We start from the raw sequence: 22,076 nt of genomic DNA on the forward strand, positions 1-22,076 counted from the left end.
TCTCTCTCTCTCTCTCTCTCTCTCTCTCTCTATATATATATATATATTTAAATATTTCCCAAATAATGTTTAGCAGAGCAAGGAAATTTTCACAGTATGTCAGATATTTTTTTTTCTGGAGAGTATTTATTTAATTTCGGCCAGAATAACATCAGTTTAAATATTTTAAAAAGCCATTTTAAGGTCAAAATTATTAGCCCCTTCAAGCTGATTTTATCCCGATAGTCTACAGAACAAACCATCGTTTTATAATAACTTGCCTAATTACCCTAACCTGTCGAGTTAACCTAATTAACTTAGTTAAGCCTTTAAATGTCACTTTAAGCTGTATAGAAATTTAAGCTAAAGAAAAATATCTAATATTTACTGTCATTATGGCAAAAATAAAATTAATCAGTTATTAGAGATGAGTTATTAAAACAATTATGTTTGGAAAAATGTGTTGGAAAAAAAATCGTTATTTTTTTTTTCTTCTTTTCTAACATCTCAATTCTGTTTTGTTGTTGATTACAGTTATCGACCAAAATCATCGCGTAAAATGTAGTCTGACTACATTGGATTGTTACTTTGTTTATATTCATTATAACAAGAGCGAAGGGCACGTGCATATTAAATGATACTTTCAGCGCGTATTTGTGTGCTGTTTGAATTTTGTCTCAACTGCACCGTTGACCGTCTGATGACGTGGAGGTTGCTGATTGAGCGTATGTGGTCACATGTCAGCGTGGTTCTGATGAGCGGCCATATTAGTTCAGTTCATTCTTTCATGCCACTGGACTCACAGTAAGACACCTAAACATTTATTTTATATTTCACATTAATACTAATGTAGGATACAGTAGTGTCTAGAAGATCACTTTTAGGGTTACACTTTGTTAGGTGTTTTGTTTTTATACTTTACCACAAGGTAAATCGTTTTTGTCGTATTCGTAGTCATTAGCGTTGATTCATTTGATTAGATGTTTGCTATTCACGTTAAATCCTCATCTGGTGGTTATTTAGTCGAAGAATGACCAGACATTTATAATTCACAGTGAATCTTGTTTTACTCATAATTCAGCTGAAGAATGGCGAGCGCGGCGTGTACTCCGGCCGGGCAGCAGTCGTTGTCCCGCGGCACCAGCAGCACTCCACTGAGCCCCGCGCGGATCTCCAGGCTGCAAGAGAAAGAGGAGCTGCAGCAGCTCAATGACCGGCTTGCCGCCTACATCGACACAGTCCGTAGTCTGGAGTCCGAGAACAGCGTCCTGCAAATACAGATCAGAGAACGAGAGGATGTGCGGAACCGCGAGCTCACGGGGCTCAGAACACTCTACGAAACCGAGCTGGCGGACGCACGGAAGGCGCTTGATGACACGGCACGGGAGCGCGCACGATTGCAGATTGAACTGGGCAAGATTAAAAGCGAGCAAGAGCAGCTACAGCACACGTGAGTAATTTAAAAATATAAAGTTTTTTTTTTTTTATCCAGAGCAGATTTTTAGAATTATTTAGAAACTATTACAAGCAGCTTCCGCTGACCTATCACTGCTACATGCATAACAACTGGCTATGTGTTACCATTAGTTGAGAGAATAATTTTTTTAATTTGATCACTTAAATAAAAAATGTATACCCCATTCCTGGCCTTTTAGAGTTTTTTGTTTAGAGTTTTTCAGCTTTCTACATTGGAAATCTCAGTTGTTAGCCCAAAGCTTGCCATCATATAGGACCTGTCAGCTGTCCTTTTCTAACTAGGGATTTGAGTAGATGTGTGATGAATTGGTCTCACACTAACCAGTTTTATTGCCATGCACATTGGGAGACCGTATTGCACATTTTAGACTAATTTATTCATCAGAGTTGTGACCTGCATTTGTTGCTTGATTGACAGGAGCAGCAGTCGTTAGTGTTGTTTCAGTGCTTTACACTGAACAGTCTTATTGGTGTAGAGCAGCTGGAAGATGTGAATGTTCAGCAGCTGCTTTAGAGTTTCAGTGTGAATCGGCTCTTTGTATGTCTTCTAATGTGAGTAACAAATGTTTTGATATTCTGTTATAGAGTCAGTTAAAGTCAGAATAAGTCATTCTGAAAATGAGAGTTGACATGTCTTTCCGAACCCACTGTCTCAAAACCCAACAAGTCATCTTCTGAATTCATGTAGAAGTTTGATCAGTGATTTTACACCAGGGGTGCCCAAACTCTGTTTTGATCCTGGAGCGCCAGTGTCCTGCGTAGTTTAGCTCCATCTTCCTTCAACATGCATGCTTGAAAGCTTCTAGTATACCTAGAAAGAGCTTGATTAGCCAATGCAGACGTGAATGAAAATGATTTGTCATGTTAAGCAATAACTTCTCTTCCAAATACTTTTTTGATTGAACCTTGATTCATTCACCTCTTGAATATACAAAATCTCTTTAGATTTCATGAAAAGAAAATGTATTTGTTATTCTAAAAATGAAAGGAAAGACTTTTGCTTGTGGTGATATAAGGGTCTGTAGATGACTGTTTTTTTTTAAGATTAAATAAACCTTCCATTCAAAATTAGAAAGAAAAAGCTTATGGTTGGACCGATCATGTCTTCTAGCCAGTCTCGGCTGTGTGTGAGACATTCCACACATTCCAGCAGCATTCTGCAGATTTTAAGTTCACCTCAAGAGAAAGAGCTTTGGAGATTACAGAAGCACGAATAATAAACTTGAAAGTATCTTGATTATTAGCTTCCTAATCATGATCAAGTTAAGTTAGTTCAAGACCAAACCATCAACAGACCAGCCTGGCTCAAACCTCCAACCTCAAGCCATGAAGCCAGGTTCATCCCCAAAATTATATTAGCAGGACTGGAAAGTAGAAACAAGCATGATGACAATAGAGATGGGAAAATTGGTTTTCTGTTTCTGGATTAGAGACTCCTGCATTGATGTTTTAGTGTAAAAATATTAATTGAATAGATTTCTGGTTTTAAGAGTGCAGTCCGTGCAACTTCAGTCATGTTAAACTAATATTTATGTTGTTGTTTTTTTCCACAAATATGACATCTTTATTCAGTTGCATCTGTGTTAATTATCAAACTGCACAATACACCCTTATAGGGCTTTTAGTCCAAAAGTATGCACAATGATTTTTTTACAAAAGAAAATGCATTTATCTATTTAATTTACTTAAACTAAGAAATCTAAAGAGATTTCAGTTCCTCCTCCATCTTCCCTTGTACTGTTATGCTTTCTGCCAGTGCAATGTGGTAGACCCTAGATTAAAAACCGGAGTAATGCTTCATATCGATATCAAGAAGTTCTTTGATGCACTCAAGAAGTAGTTAACCCCCTTTTAAACTAAAGTTATTGGTCTTGAAGGGGCACACTCGAGAACCTGAATGGATGGTTGAAATGTGGCTATTCTTGGTAAACTTTTTGGATGTTTCAAGTAAAATGTTAATTTGATTTGGGTATATATATATTTTTAAGCCACTTACAAATATGTCTTCTAAATTTAAAATGACAGCGTGCATTTGCAGAAAGTGATAGTAGGTCAATATAAAATATATATTATTTTAACATGATTAAATATTTATTTATATAAAGTATGCATATTTATTCTAGTATTTAAGGTCCGAAAACATTGAGTACTTTACCCATTGTCATTTTCTGCAAATAAATGCGCTATATGATATTATTCCTTATTTAAATCTTAAAGACCTAGGTGGTTTCTAAAGTAAAACTCAAATGAATTTTACTCGACATGAATCTCTAAATATGAAAAATACAGTGAAGGATAATAAATTGTAATGGTCTCTTACATTATGTTCAGGGCTGTATAATTGGCTGAATACAGCCATGATGTGTGGTAACATAAAGTAGATCTCTGCAAAGCATAGTAAAATATATACAGCATTCTCTGTCAGTTGATATAAAACGAGTACCGGTTGTCCAGCTTATGATTATGATCTGTTGTCACAGATATGCCAAGAAAGATGCTGACCTCACCAGCTCTCAGAACCGACTAAAAGATGTTGAAGCCCTGTTGAACGCTAAAGAAGCTGCACTAAACACAGCCGTCTCTGAAAGGAAGACTCTGGAAAACACTCTATCTGATCTGCAGATCCGTGTCCAGGAGGTATGTGACAGTCTGATTGGACTGAAACAGCAGGCGTAGGTCCAAAATGATTCAAACAAAACTTGGGGAAAAAAACATTGTTTTTTATTCACATTCTCCTAAATATCCTTCAAATATGAATCAAATTACATAACACACACACACACACAAATGGTCACACTTTATTTTAAGTCACGCTGTTAGCAAACTATTAACTTTGCACAAATAACTACTAATCAGCTGCTTATCATTATTATTATTATTATTATTATTATTATTTAGCAAGGTAGTAGTTGGGTTTAGTTATGATTAAGGATGCAAAATAAGTTCAGATGGTTAAGAATGACTGATGACATTCTTGGCTTAGTAGCTGTTTCCATCCTGAAATTTAAAGTTAATTAAATTACATTGAAACTATAATATTGGTTTATTTGCAAATAAAGCAGCATTCTCATCCAATGTGTCAAAGAGAACTGAATAGTCACTTTCTGATAAACTGCCACCAAATATCAAAAAGAAAAGCAGAATTTCTTTTTTCTCTCTTTTTTTTTTTATAATAAATGACTTGTGCCTGGAAAGACAATGCCTATGGACTGTTTGGGCAGCATTATTTAAATATTTATTTATTTATTTATTTATGTGCATCCTGGCCATTTCATCAGGTTTTTTTTTTAAGAAAACATTTCAAAAGGTTTATAAAATAAGTGGATGGAAACTTAGCCAGCGAGTTATGCATTTACTTAAATTGTGACCATAATCAAGCCATTTTGCTAGTAGTCCATGATGTTGTTGTTTGATTACTGTAAATAAATCCAAACGTTAATATACAAAAATATTCTAATGTGCTCAAAGGTGGATCACAAGATATAGAAATTATATTTCTGTTAATATAAATCATTAACTTGCTTTGTTCCTCAATTTTGAAATGAGTTTATGACTTGCATATTTCCATTAGCAAAATAGTGATGCAGTTTGTGATTTAAGTGTTTGTGTCATTAAGTTGGAAGGAGGGTTGATCTCCGCTAAGAAGCAGCTGTCAGATGAGACCCTGCTGCGTGTGGATCTGGAGAACCGCTGTCAGAGCCTTATGGAGGAACTTGAATTTAGGAAAAACATGTTTGAAGAGGTTAGTCCCATTCAGAACTCTGAAACTAAACAAGTGTTTATAAAACAAACCAATGCCTGAAAAGGCTTACACACCAAATATTTGATTAAAAAAAAAAAAAAGAATCAAGAATGGGAGAAGAATGTGTTTTAAATGCTTGTTCTTAATTTAAAACACATTGGATTAATATTATTCACAAATATGTTTTTTTTTTTTTGTTTCATTTGTTTAACTAATATCTATCACAAATTGTATTCATTTAATTGTATGTAATCCAAATGGATGTAAATTTTATATGCAATCAAAATAAATCTTATTTGTGTATTTTAATTGATTTTAAAAATCATTTTAATAATTTCCATCTTTATCTCCTATTTGATTTATTAGGCTTCAACAACCTACACCACAAAAAAAAAAATAGCTAGACCACAGTGTTTAACGTTATGGTCGCTTTATTAGTGCATAAAAGCATTTAGACTTTTTAGGGGAAATATGAAGATGCAAAAAGAAATTGCATTGTTTGCAGGGTTCACACTTTGTATTTTTTGCGATGAGAAGTAATTGATAAGACGATTAATGGACCAGACATGCATATGAAAGGAACTGTATGTCTGAGTCATATGGTGATCAGCATAAATGCTTCCAATTCACTTTAAATGGATGACGTCAAGCAATGGCAAACTGAATTGTGGATGGCACTGCTCCACTTACTGCAGAAGTTAAGAAATTCTCAACTTTTCAAGCACCAATGGAAGCATGAGCCAATTAGAACACTTTATGCAAATACCCCAGCTCAGAGAGTAGCCAATAGCGGTCTCATTTCATTGGCTGCTATGATGAAACTCCTTGTAAATGTACCGCTACCAATCTCATGTTGGAATTCAATGTTGCTGTTTCCAGATAAATTACATGACCCAGTCGCAAAGATGTTCAGTACTGTAAATATCAACATTGAAAAACTTGCTTAGTGCAGCAACTCAATTAAAAGCAATAAAATGTAACCCACTAGCCCAGCATGAGTAATTTAATATGAACTGATAAAACGCTAAATAAGAATAATTTTTACATTTATGTTCATGTTAAAATAAACAAGAATAAATAACCGGGAAATAAATAATCTTGGAAAAATGTCCCGCTTTAAACAATTGTTTTACTTTAATTGTAATTTGGTGAAATGGTTTACATGATGGTTATTATTATTATTATTATTATTATTAAATTACTGTATGTAGTTGTAACTAGATCGATTAAATTTGATCATTAAATGACAGCTAGCAAAGTTTTTGAAGTAAAGTTGTATTTGTCATTTCGCCCAGCCCTGGCTCCCTCATTCACCATAGACCGCAAGATTCCTGAAATGTGCAGAAGAATACCAGAAAACATCCTCAAAAAAATATTAAGCTATGAGAGTAATTTTCAGTGTATTTAAATATATTGCCTGTGCAGTGATATTAGCATAACACTTTATTAAAATAGGCATATATGCTGAAAATTGCCAAGTAAGATATTAATGCAGATTAAACTTGCCTTACACAACAGATGCAATCCACAGCTTTTAGCCTGCTACAGTGGCTTATAAAACATCTATGCAAATTAATGCAATATCATATGTAAACAACAAAATTGTTATATGCTATGTAGTAGTCTATACTTTACAAAAAGTCAACATGGAGCCTTAAGGCTCATTGTCTTACATTACACACAGCGCGCGCACATGAACCGCGAGTGAGACCGAGGAAATAAATCATAAAGACATAATCTTTTTAAACTAATGACTTTATTAAAAATGTTGACAGAGGTTTTGGAATATAATACTAACAGCGGGGCATTAATTAAATGCATATTTTCCTTGGAGCAATCTATTTGAGGTGGCCTATTTTTTTTATTTGACGGAAGAAAAAAACATTATCGGACAAACAGCATATGCCGGTTCTAAAAAAGGATTCAGTCAGTGTTTTCATCTTGTTATCTAACTTTGTCATTTAAGTAAAAAATATCTAGAGCAGGCCTATTTGTTTTATTCTGTTTTTCTATGCTGCTGAAAACACAGCAGGTTCGTGGATATGCTCTGTTATGTTCTTTATGCTGTTTGCATGGTAAAATAAACAAGTATTTTAAAATGCAATATTTAATGCGTCACACAACATAGGCACGTCAATATTTTTTTATTGTATAATATTTTAATATGAATCTGTTAACGGTTAATATTCGGTTAACGAGCTGTGGTTGCAGGTTGTCAAAATTAACCGAAATGAGCATCCTTACTAAGTTTAATCTGACTAAATATATAGGCTTGCTTTATTTTACTTGTTGAACAGAAACTGAAAATGGCAATTGTAATTTGTAATATGTTTTTGTTTGTTTATTAATAAACTTATGAAAGGTTGACTTCCTGTTTTTGACCACTGTGAATTTTGTGATTTTTGCACTAATATTCTTGCGCACTTTCTCTTTCGTTATTTAGTAAATATTGATTAATCCATTTCATCTCTGTCATACTAGTTGCTGATTGTCTCAATACTTTAAAAAAACTCAATACTTTAAAAAAAACTGTTAACATCCCTAAAAAGAATATTGCCTACTGAAGTGCACTGAACTGTTTTATTGTTGACAGGAAATCAAAGATACACGTCGTAGACATGAGACCCGTCTTGTCGAGGTGGATTCAGGTCGTCAGATGGAGTATGAGTTTAAACTGGCTCAGGCTCTGACTGACATGAGACAGCAGCATGATGAGCAAGTCAAACTTTATAAGGAGGAGATGGAGCAGACATACGTGTCCAAGGTAACCACACACGTTAACAATATCACATTCAGTCAGATGGCTTATGAAAGATTTGCACATCTCAGCTCTCTATGTAAAGAACTTCCTGCATAACTTCCTCTGAAAGTTTATTTAGTTCCTCTTAGCATTTCTCGAAGATTTCTATGTTTGTTTTAGCTGGAGAACATTCGTTTGTCATCTGAGATGAACAGCTCTTCAGCTAGTATGGCCCGTGAGGAGCTTCGAGAGTCTACACTGAGAGTTGAGAGTTTGGCAGGTCAACTTGCAAATCTGCAGAAAGAGGTATTTTACTGTCTGTTATCAGTGTACACCAGTTAGATGAACACACTTTTACATTAACATTCCCCACACTGTTAAAAATAAGTGAAATCTAAATGTTGTTGTTCATTGTTAGTCATTGGATATCACACTTTATAGTGTTTTTATTTGTTTTTATCAGCTCTAAGCACAGTTGTTTTAATTAAATAGGAAGGGACACTTGAGTAATGAGATATCTGAATTGTTACTCATGCTTTACTTGAAACCCTGTTAAAGTATACTCATGCACACACGGTGTGATGTAGCAATGATTTTTTAAAATAATATACTTTTAATAAAACATTGAGTGGATGTTTGTTTAGCTATTGTTTTTAGTAAAACAAGAACATCATTTTCCTGTAGTCATGCATTCTTAAGCTCTGAAATGAAACTGCACAAACATTACTAATTATGATAGTAGTGTATTTTTAAATATCCATTTGTGCAGCAATTATGCACTAGCTTGAAAAAACAAAACAAAAACAAGCCATTTTATAGGAGAAAGGGATTTTTTTTTTCAAGCCAGAAATTTTGAACATGCCTACTTTGATTACATCCTGTTCAAAGCTGTCAGATTCAACAATAAAAAATAAAATGACAAAAGTTGCTTAGGCAAATGGCAAATTATTTATTACTTCACATTAGTATCATAAATGCTTAACTCTTATGCTGACTTTTAAAGCTTAAAGTCTAAATTGTTTGAATTCATAATGATTTTACCACAAAATGTTACTTTATTTTCAGATCATACGTTAAAATAAAAATAGATTGTCTACAGGTGTATCGCTATCTAATTTTTGTTGTACAATATATCGACCCAAAAAGTATTTTGATAAACAATATTATTGTATTTTATGCTATTCAATATATATAATCCCAGTATGACAATATTTAATGTAAGTACGCTCTTTCATATAATGTAGACTATTTTATGCTTAAGAATATTTAAAATAATGTCTTTTTATCACTTTAATAATCAGGCATTGGAATCAGAATGTGAAAACATATCCTAAACAAATATAAAATAATAAATGTAAATAAATAGTACCATAGTCAATATTAAACTTTTTATAATTTTTTTCTATTCTTAAAATATACTTTTTCACAGTTCGATTTGCAATAAGAGAACCACAGAGAATCACTGGTTGAAGCACTCCCTCACTCGCACAGTGTCCTCAGACAGCACATGATCAGTTGTGCAAGAACTGTCAAATACACAAACAGTTGTCTACGCCTTCTATTGAACTGGCGTAGTCTGTCTTCTCACTCTCTGTGTCTTAGTCTATGGTGGAGACACAGCCTAAGCCCTACCTCCGACAGGGCAGATTTGTTTTTTTTTTATTTAATTTCTTCATTTAAAAAAAAAATGTTGCATTACATCACTGCATCAAAAAGTTCTTATTTTCATTTATTGCACAATAAATCGCATTATTAAGAGCAACCCATATTACTGGCATGAAACTTAAGAGGTATGTAAGCCATGCAATTTCCAAAAATCACCAATAAAACTATGTTACTGACACTAGTGTGGCTGATTTGTACGTCGATTCAAATTGGGAGCAGCTATGTTTGTTTTAGTTAGTTGGTGGAGTATTTTTTTACTACGGTATGTGTGTTTTCTGTCATTTTAAAATGCAACTTTATTTTCATTTTGTCACTTAATGAGTTAGTAAGAGGCTATGTATGCATGTCAAACATATTGGTGAATTACATTTTGTTTGGGTTAGTTATATATAGGGATGCTAATTTCGGTTAATTTTGCTAACCGACAACCGCCGCTCATTAATCGGTTATTAACGGTTAACTGGTCAGATTACTATTAATTTTATATTAAACAAATTGATGTGACTATTTTGTGTCCGACAAATTAAATATTGCATTTTAAAATACTGATTTATTTTTTATATGCTAGCATATTAATAACAGAACACTACAACAGAGCATTTTCACGCACCTGCAGTGTTTAGCACAGAAGAACAGAATAAACTAAATAAAATAAATAAGACTGCCCTAAATTATTTTCACTTAAATAATTAATTTATATTACAAAACGAAAATACTGACTGATTCTTTTTAATAACCGGCATAGGCTGTTTTTTTTCCCAATCATGTTTTTTTTCTTCCATCAAATTAAAATAGCAGACTTCCTCAAATTGTCCACTCCACGGAAAATATGCATTTATTTAATGCCCCGCTGTTATTATTATAATCACAAAACCTTTTTACATTTTTTAATAGAAATCATTATTTTAAAGAAAATGTCCTGATGGTTTCCTTTCCCTCGTGGTTCAAGTGCGCGATGCGTGATGAAAAGACAACACGCGCATATATGTTGACTTTTTGTAAACAGTTTTGTTGTTTAAATATGATATTGCATTAATGTGCATACGTGCTTTATAAGCTGTAAAATAAGCTTTTTTTGGCATCAACACGTCTGTTTTAAACAGCAATATTCTTCTTCCATTTTGCTTCTTTGGCAAATGTGTCTGTAGCCACGGGTTATACGTTATCGTCCCCCAAAGTTAAGTATGTCTTGCAGTTAAACAAGTGGCCGACCACAGCTAACGTGCTTTTTTCATTCCAAAAACGCGAGGCGCACCTCACTGCCTTTGTTGACAAGGAAAAAAGAAGAGAAGAAAGCGCGGCCCTCTTATGAATCGACTGAATCAGCTGGGTATCGATTGTGCAAAAGTGTTGCTGTCTGTTGTTACAATTGTAATATTTAATAATATTGTGATATTCAGCATTTGTACATTCATCCAGCTCTGGATAACTTAAAACAGCGATTAGACCTTCAGAGCGGCAATAATTTGTCTTGAAGTAAAGTGAAACTGCTATAAACTCCAACAAGATAGAGTGATTACAGAGATATACAGAGTCATACTTTATCTTTAAATAAAGTATAACTATAGAAACTGTGTTCATCTTAACTGAAAGCTTCTGCGTGTTTGCTGGGCTCACGCATCGCGCACCTGTCAGTCAGTCAGTTAGCACGTAACCCCAAAGGATTAAACAATAGCGCACAGCACTATACGGTTACAGAAAAGTTTTCGCTGTTATAATCCACTTACCTTTTAATACGTTTTGGTGCGATTTATAATTCGCTATTAAAAACAACAACAACAATAACTGAATGATTTGAATGGGTAATGTAGCCTGCGGCGGGATGCATTTTGTTCCCTGCCATGGAAGAATGAATGTAGCGGAAACCAAGCTCTTTAAAAGCTCTCTGTAGTTGTCTTGACAACACAAACTGCTGCTCTGGAATGAGCCTCGTGCAAAAGATGCCCCTCTTAACGCAAAGGCGCATTCAATCGGCCCCTTATGCAGTCAAATTAAAAATATATAAAATAATAATTTTTATTGTTTAACTGATAGCATTAATCGGTCACAAACGCACCCTTTCGGTTAACGGTTAATCGATTATTTTGAGCATCCCTAGTTATATATTTTGAAGAAAAGGGAATATGTTGACTTTAGTGATGGCGCTCTATTTAAACGGCACAAGATGCCGTCTGACAATAAGGGTAAATGAGTCTCAGTGTTTATTTTCCATCTCATTAGATGTTTTTTAAAATAAACAGTCCAGGAGGCGCTGCTAATCAACAATTATAGTAGTTCAAAATCTCAAAAGCAAGTAAATTAGATTAAAACTATCTTTTCAAAACTGTCCAAATGTGACTTTATAGGCATCACATGCCGACCAGAAGGTGGAATAATCCTCATTCATTCGCGCAAAGCATAATAGGTAAGTTTGGGTTCTAAGAAAAAGGTCTATATGTGCAGTAATATTATCTTGCCATTTTGTTTCTTTTATCAGGCTCGTGCCTGGCAGGATCGCATTAATGAACTGGAGGGGGCTCTTAGCCATGAGAAAGATTTAAGCCGTAGGTTGCTGGCAGAGAAAGAGCGCGAGATTGCTGAGATCAGAGCCAAGATGCAGCAGCAGCTGGATGAGTATGAGCAACTGCTGGACGTCAAACTAGCGCTGGACATGGAGATCAATGCTTACAGAAAGCTTCTGGAGGGAGAAGAAGAAAGGTAAATTAAGCAATTTAATGTTTATGCAAAAGTATGTTTTGATTTTTGACCAAAGGGCCCCAGGTTCGAGTGAGCTATTTGTGATATTATATCTTATTTGTTGTTTTAACGTTAGTTTCCAAGCTATCAAAAAATCCAATTCCAAAATTCCAGCAATCAAAATGCTGCATTTAATTTAAAAAAGTCACACCAATGAAAAATTAAACTTTATGGAATTTACATGAACAAGGAAACAATGTTGCCTGAGGCTCACGGTACAACCATTTCCATATATTGATCTCTTATTCGAATATACCTAGATAAACCCAGATTTTCTTTATTGGGCAACTTTAAAATATTAGCCCGTTTGATTTAATTTTTTTTATTATTATTTTTTATTTATTTATTTATTTTTTTATTTGATAAGCTTCAATGGTTCTATAGCCTATTGTAAACTTCACTGGTTCCGGCAAACTCGCCATCATTCTTTGTTTTCATTAAGTAGATGCACATACTACCTACATTGCTTGCTCTTTGTATACCCTTGAATGGCTGGTTGCACTGGTAAGACCTTGAATTAAAAAAAAAAATAAAAAAAATTTTGGTCGCAAAATTTTTTAATTAAACTGATGCAATTTACATGAGAACAAGGAAACAATGGTGTCCGAGGCTCGCGGTACAGCCATTTCCATTTATTGATCTCTTATTCGACTATACCTAGATCTACCCAGATTTTTTTTTTTATTGGGCACCTTTAAACTATTAGCCTATTTGATTTTTTTTTTTTTAAATTTAATAAGCTTCACTGGTTCTATAGCCTATTGTAAACTTCTCTGGTTCTAGCAAACTCACCATCATTCTTTGTTTTCATTAAGTAGATGCACATACTCTCTACATCACTTTTTTTTTTTTTTGACACTGAATGGATCAATGATACTGGAAAATGTTTACAATCTGTTCTTCTCCGTCATGGTTGTTGTAATTAGGGAATGCATACAAACTGCGTGATGCCAATTTATATTAACATTGAGGCACTGTTTTACTGTCATAAAACCGTATACCATAGCTAATCCCACCTTCCCCAATTGGAGGATGAAATCGGACTTGGTTTGTGTACCCCAAAGCCTGCAATGCCAGAACATTTTTCCTGCAGCCATATAGAATTTTTCCTGCAGGATGGAATTGTTACAAGCAGTTTTTGGTTTTATGGTTGGTTTAGAACAGGGGCTACCAAACCTGTTCCTGGAGAGCTACCTTCCCGCAGATTTCAGATGCAACCCTGATCAAACACATCTATCTGTAGTTATTAAGTGCTGCTTCAGGTCATAATTAATTGATTCAGGTGTGTTTGATCAGAGTTAAAGTAGCTGAAATCTACAGGAAGGCATCTCTCCCAGAACGGGGTTGGTGACCCCTGATTTAAAACATTAGAAGTCTAAACTAAACTATTAACACGTGATTTTCTGTGTGCCATGCTAAAGGATACACTAATACTCAAACACTGGATTTACCCACCAAATGATAGTTGACAATCTTTGGGTTTTTTTTTATCTAGACAAAAATTCCAGTTTACTTTGTGGATTGTTTTTTTTATAAATGTGAATATTGAAATTGAACTGCTGATCGTGAGTTCACCCTAGCACCCTGCCTTTTCTGTCAGGTTGAAACTGTCTCCAAGTCCTTCATCTCGTGTGACTGTGTCACGAGCATCCTCCAGTCGCAGTGTTCGTACTACCCGTGGCAAGAGAAAGCGTGTGGATGTGGAGGAGTCGGAGGCAAGCAGCAGTGTCAGTATCGCTCATTCTGCATCTGCCACTGGAAACGTCTCCATCGATGAGCTGGATGTAGATGGGAAGTTCATCCGCTTGCACAACAACTCTGAGCAGGTGCATCTGTCTAACCATTGTTGCACACTAACTAGTTAATGATATTTAAAACGTGGATACTTGCCTGGCTGCAGTGTTATTACTTTAACAGTGCATTAAAAATAGTTGTGATTTGCTCTATTTTAGTAAAGGGATCTAGGTAAAAAAATATTGTCCCGTTGTTCTCCCACAGTTTGGTGCATCCTGTGTTCAGAATATGTGTAATTAATGTTGGTTTGTTGATTAAACAACTTCCAGCAAAAGCAAAAACGTTCCACCTTTGTATACTTTTGATTACCTTTTACATTATTGGACCTGTCCAATCACCTCTTAGTATGTAAATCTGTTGTTGACACCACGTTTCCTCACGTGTCGGTGTGTTGAGTTTCTGAGTGTTCGCATGGCAAGTGAAGCGCTAAAGCACAGTTGAGATAAAAATGCACATTGTTGTCAGTGTTTCAACAAACACTTAATGTAAATTCAGAAAGACCAAAAAAAAAAGCATGCTTTTGCGACTATATTAGTGGTGAGGACAGTGTGTGGACCCAGAAGCCACAAAGATCGGTTGATTCATGCTGTGTTGGGGGAAAAAGTAATGCATTACAATCTATAATCACTTAAAAAAAAAAATAAAACGTAACTGAATTTGTTAGTTACTTTTTAAAGAGGCAATGTGAATATAAATGTTTTATGTTATGTTTTAATTTGCATTTTTTTTTACTTTTTTTTTTTTTTAAAGAGATAGGGTAGATGTAAAATTGTAATATTACTTTTTCCCCAACAATCAGAGCAGATTCGTATGACATCGTATGTCCACTTCTAGACAGACCAGCTGATCTTCGGTGCTTTAAAAAGCTTCAATGTCCCTGTATCTGTATTTAAACTCCGCAAACATCAGTGAAGTTCAGTGAACTAATAACCTTTACTGCCAATCACAGTCATTTCCGTGGAGCACGTGAACACAATGGCAGATCAGCGGTGTTGATTAATGCGCTCAAATGTTAACGAGAAATGGACGTTTTTAAAATTTCAGCACTGATTGGTATTAATTTCAGTATTGTGACAACACTACCATACCCTATGGTGCATACCTTGTAATTACTCGATGTAGAGGTATAAATCAGACTTGATGAATATATTTTCCGACATGAAGGAATGAGGTTTAAATGTGCATTTTATAATAACAATTGGATTGAACTTGACAATTTTGTTTGTAATTTATTTTATTTGCTATGTTTTTTTTTATGTACATGTGTATCAGGACCAGCCGATGGCAGGATTTCAGCTGACCAGGACTATTGGAGAAGTTACTGCAACATATAAATTCACTGCAAAATACAATCTGAAGGCTGGACAGAAAGTGACGGTACACAAATATCTTTATACACTTTTGTAGTTGAACCAAATACTCTGCGAAATTAGGTTAAAATCAGCATGTGTATTCACAGGGTGCCGTCTGGTCTTCTTTTTTTTTCATCTGTTTTTTTTTCTGTGTGCTTTTCATTTTTCAGATCTGGGCATCTAATGCAGGCATAAGCTCCAACCCTCCTGCTGACCTGATATGGAAGAACCAGCCTTCATGGGGGACTGGGGAGAACATAAAAGTGGCTCTTTTGAGCCCAGCAGGAGAGGTAAGATGGCACTGTCATTCACTAACAGCGTGGAAACGCATGGATGTAGTTGTTGGAAAATTAGAGCTTCTTATATTAAAAACAAAAAACAAACATTAATTCATTTCCTTTTTGGCTTAGTCCCTTTTAATCGGGGTAACCACAGCGGAATGAACCATCGATTTTTCCAGCATTTGTTTTACGCAGCGCATGTCCTTCCAGCTGCAACCCATCACTAGAAAAACATCCATATGCACCCAATCACAGACATGCGCTTCAGACAGTTTTAGCTTACCCAATTCACCTGTACCACATGTCTTTGGAATTGTGCGGGAAACCGGAGCACCCGGAGGAAACCCATGTGGACACTGAGAACATGTACACACTACACAAATGCCAACTGACCCAGGCAAGGCTCGAACCAGCGACTTTCTTGCTGTGAGGCAATTGTGCTACACACTGTGCCACCCACAAAAAAGTGTCCAGCTTATTTCTAAGCTGGACACTTAAATCTTTAGTGTCATTAGCTACATTTGCATCCACCTATTTTTATGCTCATTTTGGATATGCGCATAAAAAATAAAAAAAAACTTGTTGGAAATGGCAAGAAGTGCATAAGTTTTAAAAATGCACATAAGTGAGTAGGATAAACTTTTATTTGATAAGATGCGCATAAACTACAATGGAAACACTTTTGCCAAACAAATTTCAGTATGCCCCTTAAAGTCATGTAATTTTGCTAAGAGAGATCATGTGATGATAAAAATGTGTGTGAATGGATAAGCCAGCAGGCCAACCGCATTGTAAAACATCTAAAATGTTTTTTTGGTCATTCTAAAATGCTTTAACCATTTCAGGTTTGGTGTTGGTATATTATTAATTACCTCTAGAACTCTCAAGAGCATCTCTCCACGTGTTGCGTGTCAACATCGTCTTCTGAGGCGCAAGTAATTTATTAAATAAAGAAAGGATTGACCCAGCTTTTTCTACCGCAGCAAATTCTATTGTTGCTTTTGAGATTTGGTGCCAGTTTATCAGGAAGTGACGATTTTGTTCTCTTTAACTACTTGGATGGAAACGCTGCTTTATTCACATGGCTTATATGCAATATTCCAGCTTTGCGCATACATTCAAGTAGCATCTTTGAATGAAAACATGTTTATCTGTGTTCATCAGTAGAGGGCAAAAAATTGGTGGTTTGAAGCATCACTGTCATTACAGGAAGTAGCTGTGAGAAGCACAGTATTCAAGACTGCAGTGGAAGATGAAGACGACGATGAGGAGGAAGAAAAGGAAGCTGAAGTCATTGAGGAGCATTTCTATCACCAGCAGGTCTGAGATCAAAGCACACATCAGCTTTATCCATTGCATGCATCAAGCCTATTAGTCATTAAATGCACAGTGAATCCAAAGTTTTCACAGCACTTCCTGTTTTTCACATTTAGTTATGATACAAATGTCTTCCAAAATGTATTAACTCATTATTTCCTGGACAAATATGAACAGTTTGTCCTCGTTCCAAATTTATAATAATAAAGCATTTGTCCTTTCCCCATGTTCATTGAACAACGTGATTTGATCATTTACCTCTGGTAAATTCAGTTGATTCTAAAGGATTTGTAATTTTAGGAATGGGAATTGTTTGACAGTATTGTATTAAAGCACAGATCTGGGATGGGTACAGAATACCAGCAGTAATCCTACACCTATGACAGGGTTTCTGTGGGGTAAGCTTGGGCGGTATCCAAATTTTAATACCGTCAAACCTCCTCCCTATTTTACCCAGGTATCCGGTATTACTGTGCATGCTCAGACAGCGTCGATCTGTAATACCGTATTACCGCCCAAGCCTACTGCGGGGTCTTAAAGTCTCAAATAAAAATAAAAATAAAAATTTAATTTTTTGAATTTCTTAAAATATCTTAAATTTGCTGTTTTATATTTTTGCACAGGTCCTATTTTTCCGATGTCCATGTAACGCTACATCTAATGCTCATTTAAATTCTTTTTTTTGTTATTGTTGCTTGGTTTTTGTGGTGTTGTAGTTCTTTATTTCACTCGTCCAATTGTAATTTGCGGCATTACAACTACAAATGAGACCAACATGCAATAGCCAATCAGCTTTCTGTTATTGAACTCAGTGCACGTGGCGAAAGTGATGTCATCGATGTGTTTTGCGGAGGTTCGCTTTGGGTGTGCACAACATGATTTCGGCTGGCGGAGCGCACAATTTTTTGAGACTCTGATGAACAGTTCGCGCGGCGCCACATTTGATTTGAGTTGAATATGAAACGCTTTGAAGACTGTACTGTATAGACATCTTTATGATTTGTCCATGTGTTATCATAGGGAGAACCAGATAATAATAATAATAATAATAATAATTTTTATTTATATAGCGCCTTTCCAGAGTTCAAGGACACTTTACAAAGAATGCAACAAAAAGATAAACAAACATACATGAGGTCAAATATAACAAACTTAAATAACACAAACAAGACCTAAGAGACATATGAGCAGGATAGTGGTGGATCAGATTAAGTGGTCAGTTTGGCAGATCAGATGCGAAGCATTCAGAAAATAAGTGAGTCTTAAGTAAGGATTTGAATTCAGAGATATTATTAGCAGAGCGGAGTGAGTGTGGTAGAGAGTTCCAGAGTTTGGGTGCAATAACACTAAATGATCTGCCCCCCATTGAAGAGAGGCGATACCGAGGGACAGCAAGAAGGCCAGAGTCAGCAGACCGTAAAGAGCGAGTTGGGGTGTAGGGGACAAACATGTTGCAGAGATAGGAGGGTGCAAGGTTATTTAAGGATCTAAATGCAAGGAGGAGAATTTTGAATTTAATCCGGTATGCAACCGGGAGCCAATGAAGATCATACAAGATTGGGGTTATGTGAGCCGAACGGTTGGTATGAGTGATTATTCTAGCTGCAGAGTTTTGAATATACTGTAATCTACAGATGAGGCTAGCAGGCAGGCCAATAAAAAGAGCATTACAGTAGTCGATGCGTGAGGAGACAAATGCATGGATGACAGTCTCAGCATCCTTGCTACTGATGAAGGGACGCAGTTGTGAAATGCGACGTAAGTGAAAGAATGCAGATGACCAATAACACTTGGCTAGAAATAGCAACAGCCATGGGAAAGGGGAAAGTTTTTGGAAAAGTTTGGAAAAACTGGAGGTATAAGTTTGTTAAAACAAAAATAGAGGCCATGCAAAAGTGGAGACCCAGGTGGTTTAATATTACAGAATATGTTTTTCCACTATTCATAGGTTTTACACTGATGTATATATTACAATTTTTAATTTAAAGCAATTTAATAGTTACAAAACTATAAGTAACAAATTATGTCTTTGATAACTGGAAAGGAATATAATACCATTATTGCCTTTTTAGCATATAAATAGAGGACAAACTAGCCAGACAGTAATGTGTAAATTGTTGAGTGAGAGAAAGTCTTTGAGGCAGATGCAAAAGATCCAAAGAAAATCAGCACACTGCCACTTTAGCTCTCAAAAAAGTCTTTAATGTCACATTTCGACCGACATGGTCTTCATCAGGTAAAGCATTACAAATGGGAGAACACAAGAAATAGTGAGAAAGCTTTACACAGCACCTGCAGTCAATCATCACAATCGGCCAATAGACAGGAACATTTACATACAATAATATTCATATAACAATATGAGATGCATACTTACAATTACAAAAAAAGATTTAAAATACAAATCTAAATTTTCACTTTTTAAATTGTTGACTGGGCAAAATAAAAATAAAAAAGTCAGTATTTTTAGTTAGTGTACTTTTTTATTTTTTTATTTTATTCTTGCCATAATAAAAAACATAATTGTAGAGCAACCCATGTTCTGTTGCCATTTAATATTTAACTTTAACGGGTAGAACTGTCCTAGATATGAACAAAAGCAAGCGATGAATCAAATAAAAATCTTTAAAATCATTATAATAAATTATAAAAATAATAAAAAAAACAATTAGATTAAAAATCTTGAATGATACAAATGATATGACGTAGTTTTAGAAACTTTCTACTTCTGTTTATCCGTCTGATTTTACGGTGCGTTTTTTTTTTTTTTTTGACCGCCCCTGTCATTTAAAAGAATATCTCAATGGCGAATGCAGAGTATAACAGCCTCGTCCGTTTCATGAGATCTGCGATGCGGCGCCAGGCAAAAGTATAAATCAGCCTTAATGTTTGTTTGTTTGTTTGTTTTTTCTGTAGATCAATGGTGCATCTAACTTAAGTTCTGTTCAATTTGAATACATTTATTTTACCAGTAATGTTGTCTTCATTTTCACTTTGTATGCGTGTTTTTAATATTGTGATATGGGTCTTAAATTTAATAATTAAAGGTCTTAAAAATTCTTAAATTTGACATTGTGATATCTGTAGAAACCCTGTATCAGCTCCGTAGCCTCCATTTATAACAAAATGTGAAGAGTAAAGAGCTGTGAATACTATGCATGCACTGCATTTGTGTGTAAGCTGAAGGTATAAACCTATTTGTTTTCACAGGGAGATCCACGCGCTGCTAAGAGAGGATGTTTGATCATGTGATCTCATTACAGCCAGCACAGCTGCCAGTTTAAAGCTTCCCATGTGGTGTTTTCTGAGTTCTCTTAGCTTTCATTTACCTTTTTCACCTCAGTTTGTTTTTTCTGTGAATGTTTATCCACTTAAGTATAATGAACCAAATGTTTTTCTTTTTTTGTGTGTGAGTTTCGACTGAGGTTGCTTTTAGACCCATACACGTCAGATCCTGTGACAAATTTTTTTTTCTTTTAAATCATGTTTATATTCATTTTATAAGATGGCATTTAGGTCTTTCTATAGAGTTTTTATAATGGCTAATAGTTTTTAGAAAAGTTAATACAGATAGACACATTTGCATGGTAGTTTAATTTTTGTTATTGTATTTAAAAGCAGCTGTTTAAAGGTAATTCACTACATGATCACAGGCCTAAAACGTCTCTTAAGCAGCACATGATTGATGGCCAGAGACTTGACTAACTAGTCAAATGATCAATTTCAATGGTCATACTTGGTGTTCGCCTGGAAAATTTTGTTTTGCCAAGTTTTGTAAACCCATTATGTTTGAGAAGTGACAATTTACTACTTAATCCTCCTATGCTGAATCAGTGAATTGTTTCTGTATGTGAGGTATACTGGTATTTATTGGATTTGATGTACCAGGCAAGTCTCAAACCGTAGTCATTCCTGCCGAAGAGTTTCAGTTTTGGGTCTGAAAGGCATCTCTCTTTCACTGTAGATTGCCACAGTGATTCGGCACATCTGCTCCAATGAGGACTGTGATAATTAAGACATCATATCAGCAGGCATTAAAAAATATTGCCTGCTAATATGATCAGTTGATTGTTCCGAGTGATTACGGCGTGAAAGCTCTTAAACCTCAAGTTTCAGTACTGTATTTTTTTACAGATCATTGTCAGGGCTGAAATGCTGAAATTGTATTTTGTACTGCTTTTGTATGTACTGTCTAACAAACACTAGCCTTATGTATACATTTTTAATTAACATTTTATTTTAGGAATTGTCACTTGCATGCTTTTAATTTTGCTGCAGTCTTTGTTTTTCAAATGATTAAATAAAGCGCTGATTGAATGTATTCTGGGGTTATTCGCTTTCTTTGTTTAATTTCACATAGTTGTTGAACGTTTTTTTGGGTTGGATTTTAATTGATTAAAACTGAGTTTTGTTTGTTGGTGAATACAAACTGCCTGCTTAACTTTTATTATTATTATTATTTTTTTTAACTATTATTTTTTTACAGAATAGAATAGGCAGCCAATTTGATTTAACCATTTTATATTTATTTACATTATATATTTATATTGGCAAAATATGATTTAAAAAAAGTAGTTCCTTGAATAGCTGCTTGATTTGACTAGGTTAAATGTATAAATAAATAGAAACAGGAAATAGCCTCGTCTTTGTCTTAAAGAACCCCAATATGAAAACTCTGTTATTAATTGCATTCAATGATGTAATCATGTTGTTCAATCCAGAGACCTTTATTCATCTTTTGGAATACAAATTAAGATATGTTGGATTTAAATCTGAGAGCTCTCCCTCATCCTTCATATGTAACCCTGGACCATATAAACAGTCAACGTTCCCTGTAGCACAGGAATATTTTTTGGCAATAAACAATTTATGGTACGAGTAAAAATAATAGGTTTTATTAAAGCAAAGTTCATCAGAAGTTAAGTTCATATTCAATGATTCTCTACTTTGTTGTAAATAACTTAATTTGATTCATATGTTCATTGCTAAACCCT

At 34.9% G+C, this 22,076-nt stretch overlaps 1 protein-coding gene across 3 annotated transcripts; it reads left to right on the top strand.

The window, feature by feature from the left end:
- Positions 1 to 743: 743 nt before the first annotated feature.
- On the top strand, positions 744 to 21,403 carry lmnb1 (lamin B1). 3 transcript variants are annotated; one of them, XM_005155556.5, is made up of 12 exons: positions 744 to 783; positions 1,061 to 1,429; positions 3,936 to 4,092; positions 5,072 to 5,197; positions 7,791 to 7,961; positions 8,118 to 8,243; positions 12,079 to 12,299; positions 13,939 to 14,164; positions 15,405 to 15,509; positions 15,655 to 15,774; positions 16,975 to 17,085; positions 20,293 to 21,403. In XM_005155556.5, the coding sequence occupies exons 2-12, from the start codon at positions 1,068 to 1,070 to the stop codon at positions 20,332 to 20,334; spliced, it is 1,767 nt and encodes a 588-aa protein (XP_005155613.1). In that variant the 5' UTR covers positions 744 to 783; positions 1,061 to 1,067; the 3' UTR covers positions 20,335 to 21,403.
- Positions 21,404 to 22,076: the final 673 nt, after the last annotated feature.

This window comes from Danio rerio, chromosome 10 (assembly GCF_049306965.1).
Source record: "Danio rerio strain Tuebingen ecotype United States chromosome 10, GRCz12tu, whole genome shotgun sequence".
Lineage (NCBI taxonomy): Eukaryota > Metazoa > Chordata > Actinopteri > Cypriniformes > Danionidae > Danio > Danio rerio.